The 12,144-nt window shown below is 42.8% G+C and overlaps 1 protein-coding gene across 1 annotated transcript in view; it reads left to right on the top strand.

The window, feature by feature from the left end:
* Nucleotides 1–12,144, top strand: part of ush2a (Usher syndrome 2A (autosomal recessive, mild)) — a 158,288-nt gene that overhangs the window by 130,778 nt on the left and 15,366 nt on the right. The window contains exons 71-74 of the mRNA XM_078085091.1: nt 1,632–1,790; nt 2,044–2,206; nt 3,274–3,491; nt 3,577–3,713. Coding sequence (XP_077941217.1) covers nt 1,632–1,790; nt 2,044–2,206; nt 3,274–3,491; nt 3,577–3,713 — 677 coding nt within the window. The remainder of the gene's footprint in view (nt 1–1,631; nt 1,791–2,043; nt 2,207–3,273; nt 3,492–3,576; nt 3,714–12,144) is intronic.

Below are 12,144 nucleotides of genomic sequence, written 5' to 3'. Positions count from 1 at the left end.
CATTAGGCTGGTTTCCTATCTCAGAAACAGCTTATAGGGCCAACTAGCAAAGACACTTCACTCTGTTGTGTCTGTGTGTGTGTGTGTGTGTGTGTGTGTGTATGTGTGTGTGTGTGTGTGTGTGTGTGTGTGTGTGTGTGTGTGTGTGTGTGTGTGTGTGTGTGAGAGAGAGTTTTGTTTCTGAATATTTGTGTCTGTGTTTATGCATGCCTCTTTATACTTGTGTGCGTGTGCACATCACTATGGAGACATTTCCATAGGCAGGCCTATTGTATTGTCATTACAGGTTGATTTTAAAGGTGAGGAAATATCGGCTGGGTTCTCACGCTTGGTTAACTCTCTGAGCCCAGAGTCTGGAGTGTTTTCGCACGCGTGCCAGACTCCCTTGAAAGTGTGACTGTTGGTGTGTACGTACATGCACATGTTTGTGTCTTCATATGCATACATTGACTGGCAAGGCACTGACGTATGGCTATTTAAAAGACATTTTACTCTCGGATCAAGTCCTCCATCACTGTGTGTGTGTGTGTGTGTGTGTGTGTGTGTGTGTGTGTGTGTGTGTGTGTGTGTGTGTGTGTGTGTGTGTGGGGGGGGGGGGGGGGGGAGTGCGAGAGCACTTTATTTGTGTGCATGCAACTATGCAGTATGTGTGTCCCTCACAGGTATGTGTGCGTGCACATTTGTAATTGTGTGCGAAATAGGAGATGGCAGAGTAGCTGATTCGTTATAAATAATAAAACTTAAATATTGCAGTGACAATTAAACATCTATCGCAGAGCAAAATGAGAGAGATGCATCATGATCTGTGTGCGTGCATTAGTGCGTGTGAGTGTGCTCGCGGAAGTCAGAGGTGTGTGTATGTGTTTAAGTGTATGTGTGCACATGTGAGTTGGGGGGTGAATAATTGAAGTCTTTCATTTGTCTGGTAATCAGTTCGTTCTCGAGATATCCAGAGTTCATGAATGTTGAATAACCCATCACAATACAGTTGGCCTGAATTATGGAAAAACCTCCGGTGAGAATATTAACAAAGTCTCGGCGCGTGTGTGTGTATATGTGTGGGTGTCTCTGTATGTATTCAGTTTTAAGACAAAAGTATGGGTACCTTGTGATGCGATTTTAGGAAATCATATATTTTACAGACAAACTACTTCCACTCATTACGTTTATTCATATCCAACATTTGAATTAACACATAACATAATTAAATACAAACATCTCTCCTAACTACTTTATAGAATACAGGTTTTTATGAAGTTACCTATGATATAAAAAATAAAAAGTGTACTGGCAGTATAATGCATGTAGAGACACTTCCTTGAGTGAGTCAATAAGTGGAATAAATGTTGTATTGTGAGTCAACTGTTGCAAACCTTTTGCAATTTGAATTGGATGTTAGAATATCTAGTTTTTAATTTCCGGGCATCAAGGTGACTGGAGGTCGTTTAAGTGTGAGACTGTACTCATCCATACTTATACACTGTCAACTTTATTGTTGCAAAACAAAAGTAATATATTTACTGCAACTTACCTAACAGTGTAAGATGTTTAAAAGTTGTAGCACACTTGGAATCGATGTAGTAAAGCTAAAAACACAGATAACGTCTTTCTCTTCTTTCTTTTTTTTACAGCTCAGCTCAACAGCAGCGAGCCCGTAAACTACATGGTCCTGTTAAATCCAGAAAGTGACGGAGCCATATTGCGACCTGCTGGCCAAGATCGGCAGCTCACTGTGACGGGTCTGGAGCCATTCACCGCCTACCACATCAGAGTGCAGGCCTGTCAAACTGGTAAGTATTCAATGGTACTCACTTCAGTTTGAAAGATTTACTATCCTTACCACAAATAGCCGTAAGGAACTCAAGTTTTGAAAATTGTGGAAAAGAATGAGTTCTGCGCGTGCGTCGTAAAGTTCAGAGGCTCATTGGAGGATGGATTCTGAAATCGAAACGTAAAAACGGATCAGCCGCGGTGATTGTTGAATGCACAGAAAGACATTCGTGTGTTCTGTGTATATATTTTCCTGTTCTTTTCCCCATGGAGACAGGTGTGGTGTAGGAGAGGGGTTTTATGTGCAGACTTTAGAAAGCGCTCCAGAAGGTCTGCGGCCTCCCACAGTAAAGGCAGCTGGACCCAGAGTCCTGGAGATCCACTGGTCACCCCCCAAAAAACCCAACGGACTCATCACATCTTACTATATATACAGGTAACATGCAGACAGAAAACACACACACACACACACACACAGACACCAATGCTGGAAATAATTCAGGAATCATCACACATCACACTTTTTTTGAAGTCACATTTCACCTTGTACCAAAAATAATGTAGTGAGTGGACTTCTGAAGGCTTCATACATCGGGCTGTTTTTGCCAGTTATTGATTTGCACATTAATATAATTTTTTTGCTGTTTTCCTCGTAATCAAATTCACATCGCAGAAATATTATTCTTGTATCGCTGACATTAGAACCAGAAACAAGAACCAGAACTAATATACGTTAATCAAACAATGTTCATACATATAATCTACATATTTACCTTTACATCATAGTGTTACATCTTCAAGCAAATGTCTGCCTACCAGTCTACGTACTTTGTGTGTGTGCATCCGCGAGTACGTATTAATGCATGCTGAAGGTCGTGGTCTGCTTGTTGACCAAAGACTGTGTGATCTGTATGCAGGGTCAGACCAGACTAAGCCCTTTAAGTCCTCAGGAAACACACATTAGCATAGCAGTGTGCGCACACACACGCATACACGCACGCACACTGACACACCTGGCGTGATTAGACTCAGGCAGACAGGGACTTGGATAAAATAGAAAAATCTCTCTCACAGTCTCACCTGAAACCTCACATAATCACAGACAAAGAGGCTTACCAAGACATCGGTGTGCTTGCATCAGCCGGGGACTTACTTGCACATGATGTTTCAGACGTGATGTTACATTTTTTATATAAATTCCAGACAAACCGTGTGTACTTATTTTCAAACTAAAGTTTACTAAAAGCCAGAAGAAAATACCTTTTATAACTTTTTGAATAATATTTGAAGTGTATTTTGAATTTATTTGTAGTACAGGTGCAAAAAATGTACGGTTTAATTTAAGAAATATTACATATATCAAGGACTGATTTTTATATACTAATAACAACGTTAGTGGTTTGAATTTAAGATAATTATAGTATTTATATTCATTAAAAGTCTCCCAAACTAAATTGAAGATGGTTTTATGAATGGCTGATCTAAATGTTTAATCTGTTATAGGCGTCCACTAGGAACCGAGGAGGCGCTGCTGGTTTTTATCTGGTCCAGTGGGCCGCTGGAGTTTTACGATGCCAGCCCTGCCCTGTGGCCTTTCAGCTACCTGCAGTATAGGGTTCGCTCACAGAACTCCAAAGGCTCAGTTCTGAGCCAGTGGGCTTTAGCGCAGACGTTACAGGCCGAGCCCCAAGATATGGCCTCTCCCACTGTCACACCCAGCGGTGAGTTCACCGGGACCCCTGGTTAGGTTACAATGCTCTTGTGTTGAATCACTGTAACAGTCCAGGGTGCTGTGCGCTTTCACAGGTGCATACTCGGCCCGTCTGAAGTGGAGCCAACCGGGGCGGCCCAACGGTCCCATTTCCCATTATAGACTGGTTTACGAGAAGCACCAACAAGACCCAACGCTCAACTCGACTGATGTTACTGCTCTCACTGTCGAGGTAAATGCACACGGCCGCACGGGGAATGCTGGGTGTGAGGACAGTCTACGCTTTGAGTGTGTGGTCAATAACTGCAATATACAGTATATATATATGAGGGTGTTTGCCAGAGAGGCTCCTGAGGACACACACACACTCACAACACGCACACACACACTGCTCCGTGGCCTGCTATTCTCCAGGGCCCCATCCTCAAATTAGTGCCAGGCCTTACTCTCCAAAACAGGGAGTGACGATAAGCAAGCCTCCTCAATCCAAAGACACAGACACACACACACAGGCACGCGCACACACACACTTGCAGACTGTACGTACTGTATGTGTACACATACTACTGTTAACAGATGTCACCTCGTCTAAATACGAGTTGGCAGGTCAATAAGGCCAAGTTCGGCCAAAGCTGCAATGGATATTTTCCAACAGTAGCGAGAATCCTTGTGTGTGTGTGTGTGTGTGTGTGTGTGTGTGTGTGTGTGTGTGTGTGTGTGTGTGTGTGTGTGTGTGTGTGTGTGTGTGTGTGTGCACGCAGAGAGAAGACATGAAGATACAAAAACGTGAAAAACATAGATATCCAAAGATTGAGACACTGGAGAAAGGGAAATAGAGAAAAACACATCAATATTCACACGCAGAAATGGGCAAAAGACAGAGAGAGATAATCAAGAACTTAAGAGAGATAAAAGAAAAGACACAATATAATTAGTGAGGCTGAAAGAGTGTAGCGGGGGGGGATGAAAAGACAAGTGAAGGAACAAGAACTGGGAGGGGGGGGGCAGAGTGATAGATAGTGAAAGGAGGGAGGAGAGCGAAAGGGGGAGAAGAGGAAGAAGCATAGATCTATATTCTGTCCATACGAGTGGCCTCTTCTCCCTCAGTGACCTTTGGCTTGTCACTCATAATTAATACAAGATGTAAATGGAGACCTTTCACCTTCTCATTGATATGGGACACTTTGTGTTTGTGTGTGTGCGCGTGTGAGCTTGTGTATGCGTGAGAGGCTCATTGACGTGGCATAGACTTATTTTGGTGGTGGTCATTTGTCACACAGGTGCCTTTGCCATATGCGCTTCCTTGTTGAGGAATACACAAAGAAACAAAGTTCTTAACAAACTTGAATAATGCAAGCCTCTTAGGTTCCGTGTCTTGACTTAAAAGGTGAGCAAATTTTAGTTTTAAAATAGACAATCATTATTGTCGTTATATTATCTTTGAGGCAGGGAAAGGGCCATTATGAAACCATTAAAACCATTCAAATAAGTCCTTTTATTTTACAGCTTATTGTAGGTAATGATCGTAATGGACCAGCAACATATTACCTTTTTTCTTTTTTCTTTTTCATGTTCACAAATCAACAAATATTTTTTTGCTCCTAATTTCTTTATTCCTGAATGTATTGTTTGTGTGTGTGTCTTTGTCCATTTTGTGGGTGTGTATTTGTGTGTGTATTGATCTCAGGCAGGGCTGGGAACCCTGCTCTGTGCCAGCTTGGCTGATTAATGGGGTCGTCATGGCAATCGGACGGAATGAGGGTACGAAGCACAGGCGGCCTGCCTCACTAGCCCCCTACGTGCTGCCTGGCGCACACACAGACTCGCACATACACACACACACAAATTCACTCTCCATGCTGTACACCTTTCCGGCAGACATCATAGTCACTCACAGAATCCTGTCAAATTCTTTGACTTGCGTCCTGGTTGCCTTACTTTTGATCTATAATTTATAATTCTCTTTATTATTTTCTTCCTCTTAGTGTTCACTCTTTTAAACTTTTCTCTTTTTCTCTCACCTCCATCAAGCTCCTTTTTCATGCATTTTGCATTTTCCATCGAAGGCTCGGGATCATTTTCCCGTCCCGTTTTTATCTACCTACATCTCCTTCTACATCTCCCTTAATTTCCTCAGCTTCTCCTCTCCATGTGCTCCTTTCTCTTCATTTTCACCAACATGTTCTGCTCCTTCTGACTTAAACCCTCCTCAATTTCCTTTTCTTTTCCCTTCCACCTTTTGCTTTCCCTCCACGAGTCGCATTCCTCTCCTCTCTAGCATCTGTAGCTGCTCCTTTCTCCCCCCATCCACTTTTTAAATACTCCTGCCTCCCTGCCTGCCACCTCCCTCTTTCCCCTCTTTTAATCTTCTGTCCTTTCCTCCCTCCCTTGGCGCTTCCAGATGTTACACTGTGGCCCTTGGGATAACTGGTTAAGTTAGACCTTGTGTGTACATTTGTTTGTGTGTGTTACTCCGTGGTTGGATATGGTTGCATGTGTGCCTTTGTACATGCATAACATATTGCCATTCATGTGTGTCTGTGCAACAATGCGCGTGTGCTGTATTAATACATCCCATTGATCAGAGCAGGACCCCTGACAGTCATCATCCCTGAGAACCATCTGGCCGACGCCTGACGCTCCCTCACCCAAACACAAGCTGACACCCTATTAATCTGCTACCGCCATGCATACATACGCAAGTGTGTGTGTGTGTGTGTGTGTGTGTGTGTGTGTGTGCATGTGAATGTGTGTGACTGAATGAATCTGTGAGTGTGGAAGAGGTTATATATGCAGAGTACGCGTTAACATTTTTGCCTTCTCTGTGTTTCTGTGTTCGTGTATGTATGTATGTATGTGTGCGTACATGCTCCGACCCCAAACCGCGCACACACATACGTATGTGTACACACACCACTCCACCATCCGCCAACAACAGCCGGCGCTGAAGGGAGCTGAAGGGTGCTTGGAAATTAAGGTTATTACACAAATTGAGCCATATGGTCTAAATATTTCAGAGCTGAAATTTACTAGGCAATAAAAATGGCCCCTACCTCGGTAATGGTGTAAATTACAGCTTAACCACCAGCGCTAATGATGTCCTTCTGTACACCCCGTAACCAACCGTACATGAAGGACACATTGTTTAAAACATACCCCAGGAAGGAGGGAGGGAGAGAGGGAGAGAGAGAGAGAGAGAGAGAGACAGAGAGGGCCATGTTTACAATCCGATAGTTTACTATAAAGAGCCCGTCTGAGACTGCGGGACAGCGAGGGCCAACAGCCAAACTGTGTTTCACCGCCGACGTGAGGTTTCGTTGTCTGTGTGTTTGTGTCAGCTGGAACACACAGTTGAGCGATGAATAAAAGTATGGACATTTTATCGGATTCTATTGTGAGCTGGTCTGCGGGTGCATTAAATATCATTGCGTACAAAACAGTTGGAACACATTGTATGAATACAGCTGCAGAGTCCGGGCACACATTTATGCTGGCATGTGCCTCAGACTGACTCAGAGGTTTGCACCAATGGGTACGGTGAGAATGTGGTTGAATAGGATTCAGTTGTTCCTGTTCAATAGCAAGGCAAAAATGTGAGCATCACCAAAGGGACTGGGGATCGCTCAGCTGGCACGCTTCCAGGTTGACACACAAGTGAGTTGACCTGAAGTAGAGAAGTAGTTCAACATCTTGGGAAATATACTGAATGTGCTTTGGAGTTGAATGGAGAGATTGATTCATCTGTTGGACAGATATGAGATTGGAAAGCTGCTGTCCATCATCATAGTTTAGCTTAGTTTAGTTTATGGTATGGTCTAGAAGCAGCGGGTTACCTCTCTCATGTTTAATCCCTACAAACCAGAAGTGACTATTTCTTGGTCTTCACTGATACACAATAGTGACAGTAAGATAATTTGAAAATGTTAAAACAAAAATAATCATTTGTGACTCAATTCATCATCAGTCTTGTTTCAAACCACATTCTGATATACAATACTATTGTATTTAAAAAATGTCTATGTAAATGGGAAAATAATGCTGTGTAATGTGTGAAAAACTCTGTAGTTCTTTAGTTATTTTTTCCATTTGTCAAAAAAGAGTTGACTTTCTGAGTGGGACACGGTAATGAAATCCGACGTAACAAACATTTATTCCCAGATCTTTCAAACTTTCTCAGCCACCATTTTTGTCACATCATCAAAATCTGGGGATAGTATAATATAAAGTTGTAAAAGATAAATATTGAAATATCAGTACTTTATATTTGAATTAGACTGACATGTTTTATCCACGTTGAATCTCTAAAACAAGTTGCGTTATGGGAAGAGGATTGGGAAGCTTTATCCCTTAGTTGCTTCACACACTCCCACTTGCCCTTGCTCTCAGAGACACCCTTTCACAAATGAGGGAGACAAAAGAATGGAGACAGGAGAGCAATGCAGAGTTGAGTGCAGAGAGGGTGAGAGGCCTGGTTGAGAGGGGAGAAGATAGGTGGAGAGGGGAAGAAAGGGTTAGAGGAGAGACTAAGAAGACTTGGATGCAGAGTTCGCTGGGCCCCTCGGCCTATCAGACCCCTTAGTTCGAGGTCTCCAACTCTGATTGGAGGGCTCTTAACATTCTGCATAAACAGCCAAATAATCAGGCTGCAACACTCGCTCTTCCCATCACTTGAATCTTTCTCTCCTTCTCTTCATATTATTCACAACTCGTTGTGAATAATGTTGGTTCTCCTTCCATCACAAAATTTCCATCCGGGGTTTCTCTACCGTTGTCACAAATTACAGTTTTTATGTTATTCCTACCCATCTTTACCCTCCTCCAGTCCGTCTTCAGCTCTCTCCCTCTTTCAAGTGATTTTTTTGTTGTTTATATTCTCTCTCTCTCTCTCTCTCTCTCTCTCTCTCTCTCTCTCTCTCTCTCTCTCTCTCTCTCTCTTTCTCAGTAATGACAGGTTGTGTTTTATTGTGTGCCTGTCTGTGAAGAGGCCACACCATCCAGTGTAGTGCTCTCCACTTGTCTTAATGGGTGTTTAGTGCAGCAACAGCGATGTGATGGCCACTTTAGAGGAATGCTGAGTGTGAGTGCTTATCAGAGTTTTGTATATTTGTGATGACTGAAGGAAATCGTGTGCGTGTGAGTGTGTGTGTGTGTGTGTGTGTGTGTGTGTGTGTGTGTGTGTGTGTGTGTGTGTGTGTGTGTCTGTGTGTAACTGAATGGTTGTCAAGTGTTTGTTTTGGAAGCGGGTTATACTCTTGACTGTAGTCTGGAAGAGGCTGTTATGTTCTGTTTATCTTTCATAAAAACCTAAAGTTACTGATCTGTTCAGTAATAGTAGTAACAAATAGCTTTTAAACGAATACATTGCATTAAATTGGACTTTAGTTCAGCCCAGTTTTAGTTCAGTTTAGTTTCATTCCCCATGTCTACCCGCCCAGAGACAAACAAATATTGGATAAAATTGCATCCATAGACAAACAGATGCTTGCTCATTTAAATTTCAGGAGATATCTGTGGACAAGCACAGTGCTCCATTACTCCTGTCCACTGGTCTTTAGCCACATCTCTTGCAGACACAGTCTCACGCACACTCATATACATATGCATATCTACACACCAAGTATGCTGTTCCCTGAGGTCTTGAGCCGCCAAAGCCAATCATGGCTGTCGGTGTGAAGTGGACTTTGCTGTTCCAGACCCCTGCAGTCCCTTTAAGTCTGTGCTAGTCACAGACAAAACACATGCCTAATGGCACTCTGTGTGCTTATGTGTGTGTGTGTGTGTGTTGCACCATTGTCTGCGTGTGTCAGGGTTTGCCTAACGCAGTCTGACTAGCAGGGACACCCACGCAGGGCATTTCCAAATAGACATAGGGCAGTTGTTCAAGCAGCATTGAATTAGGCATGCACACAAATACGTACACACACACACGCACAAACTTGGCTTGAGAGCTTGGCATGAGGCGCAAGAGAGCAACGTGTGGTGTACTGGCTCACCTCAGAAACCTTTGAAAACAATTACTGCGCTCACAGGGCTGGTCGGGGCACAGCTTGTGCTAATAGACTGGAGTAAAGAACTGAATTGATTTGAATTGAGCTGAATTGACTTGAATTGGAGCTTTTCCGATCGTGGCATATGTGACCACATACTGAAAGAACTGAGGCACATAAAAGAGGTGAAACCGCAGGGTGCTTTATTATCTCCCCGGGACATGATATGACTGAGCAGAGAGGCAAGACAAGGTCTCTGAAGAGAAACATCCCAATGGCAGAACAAGTGGACCCCGATCACCTGTCATTGGGCGCGGCTCTTTCATGTTCTTACGCACTCACATTAACCGGCGCATCTGTCTGTGTGTGTCAGAGACAAAGAGAGGGAGAGACAGTGTGCAAACGAGAGCATGTGTGTGTGTACGTACGTGCATGAATGTGTGTAGCCATATGCTAATGTTGGTCCGTCTCTCTGTCTCTGTCTCTCTGCGGGGCCCAGTTCTGGGGCCTTTGTGAGATAATCAGCATAATTCTTTTGACAAATACACATGGTTATTCTTAATTAGTATCACACACTGTCCCCCCGGCCGCACCATGCCCCTCCACCTGAATATCTCACACACACACACACACACACACACACACACACACACACACAATCGGGCATTTTTTAGGGACGCACGGGTACAAAAACAGATGCATGGTTACGCGGTCTTGTTAGGTTGCATGCAAATGAGCACAAGTAACACACATACAGATATATTTGCAGATGGAGCACACCTGCACACTGACCCTTTTGCATAGGATATACATTTAAAAGCACACACATTTTCCGGTGGACCCCGGTTTTAGCACAGCTCACAAACCAAAGAGAGGACGGAATGAGGAAATAAAAGATTGAATAAATTGCTTGCCCTCAATGCTAAGTTGTGTTGAGCCATGTAAGATCTGAGGGCTCTTTAATGTATGAATTAGTGACACCTCTTCCTGTCTCTTCCCTTCGTTCCCCATCATTGTCTCTCTCCCCTCTGTCTTGTTTACACTTTCTTTCCTTTACATTTGTGCAAATCTCTCTGAACTCTCTCTCTCCCCCCCCCCCCCCCCCCCCCCCCCCCCCCCTCTGTTGCTCTCCCTTTCTCTCAACTTCTTTCTCTGGTCTTTTGCATTTGGCATGATTAAGTAGTTACTTTGATCATCCGCACACATGTTCACTGAATTTAGGTTGACGAAAACCTTTTTCTTTCATATGTTACATTGTAGCTATTCATGTTGGCTTCATAGGTTGGACTTTTTTTACAAAAGAGGAAGCTCCAAGCTCATCATTAATCAAAACAGTTTTTTCTGCTATGGCTTTGGTCAATCATTGCAGCTATTGTGATGGTTGGTGCCGTAGTAGAAATGTAAAATCCTTCCTTACAGTGGAATCATAAATACCCACTTAATTGCAGTATAGCCCTATCCTCACAGTTGTTGCTTAAACATCCAAAATGATTAATACTACACACATCATAGTCATGTGGTGAGTACAAATATCATACGTAACAGAAACAAATGTTGGGAAATTATATTGCAACCGTCTGTTTTTTTTCTCATTTTCAATGTAATTAACAATGACAAGAGCAAACTCACAAGAACCAGTCGCATGTATTTACAACAAAGCATGACAAAACAATCCATCAAAACATCGTCTCTAAAACAGTGCACACCGAAGCGCATGGATCAATTAAATATTATTTATATCAGAGGGAATAATATCTATAAACTAAACGCAACCCGATAGAGACATTAACATGCTACTGCAGATGTAAATCCACAAAAGCAGTTCACTTACCAAATGCTATTCACTATTTACAGAAAAGGTTTAACCTGTACTCTTACTAAATACTAAGATGTAGTGGGTAGGTTAGTAGGTAAGTTAATAGGTTAGTGCTGCGCTTTTCGTAAATACAGACATACTTATGAGGTACTACTGGCACTTCAAAGAATACGGCCAACATGTCAAACTAAAGAGCCGGTCGGTTAAAGACTATGACAATCAACAATATCGTCCCCCACTTTAATGTTTAAAGCTACCTATAGGCCTCTCCCACATAGAGACAACGGGGCTGAATCTGATTGGATGAAAACAAGCTGCACTGAGCAACAGAGGAAGACAGGACCTGCGCAGTGAGAAACAACCTAATGGGAAATTTTATATACAGTGGGACAAAAAAGTATTTAGTCAGCTACCAATTGTGCAAGTTCTCCCATTCTCCTATCCAAAAGATAGGAGAGGCCTGTAATTTTCATCATAGGTACACTTCAACTATGAGAGACAAAATGCGAATCACAGAAAATCACATTGTAGGATTTTTAATGAATTTATTGGTAAATTATGGTGGAAAATAAGTATTTGGTCACCTACAAACAAGCAAAATGTCTGTCTCTCACAGACCTGTAACTTCTTCTTTAAGAGGCTCCTCTGTCCTCCACTCGTTACCTGTATTAATGGCACCGGTTTGAACTTATTATCAGTATAAAAGACACCTGTCCACAACCTCAAACAGTCACAGTCCAAACTCCACTATGGCCAAGACCAAAGAGCTGGCAAAGGACACCAGAAACAAAATTGCAGACCTGCACCAGGCTGGGAAGACTGAATCTGCAGAAGGTAAACAGCTTGGTGTGAAGAAATCA

This window comes from Gasterosteus aculeatus, chromosome 12 (genome assembly GCF_964276395.1).
Source record: "Gasterosteus aculeatus chromosome 12, fGasAcu3.hap1.1, whole genome shotgun sequence".
Classification (NCBI taxonomy): Eukaryota; Metazoa; Chordata; class Actinopteri; order Perciformes; family Gasterosteidae; genus Gasterosteus; species Gasterosteus aculeatus.
Note: the sequence above shows the minus strand (reverse complement) of the source record. Positions and strands in the feature narration are given on the sequence as shown.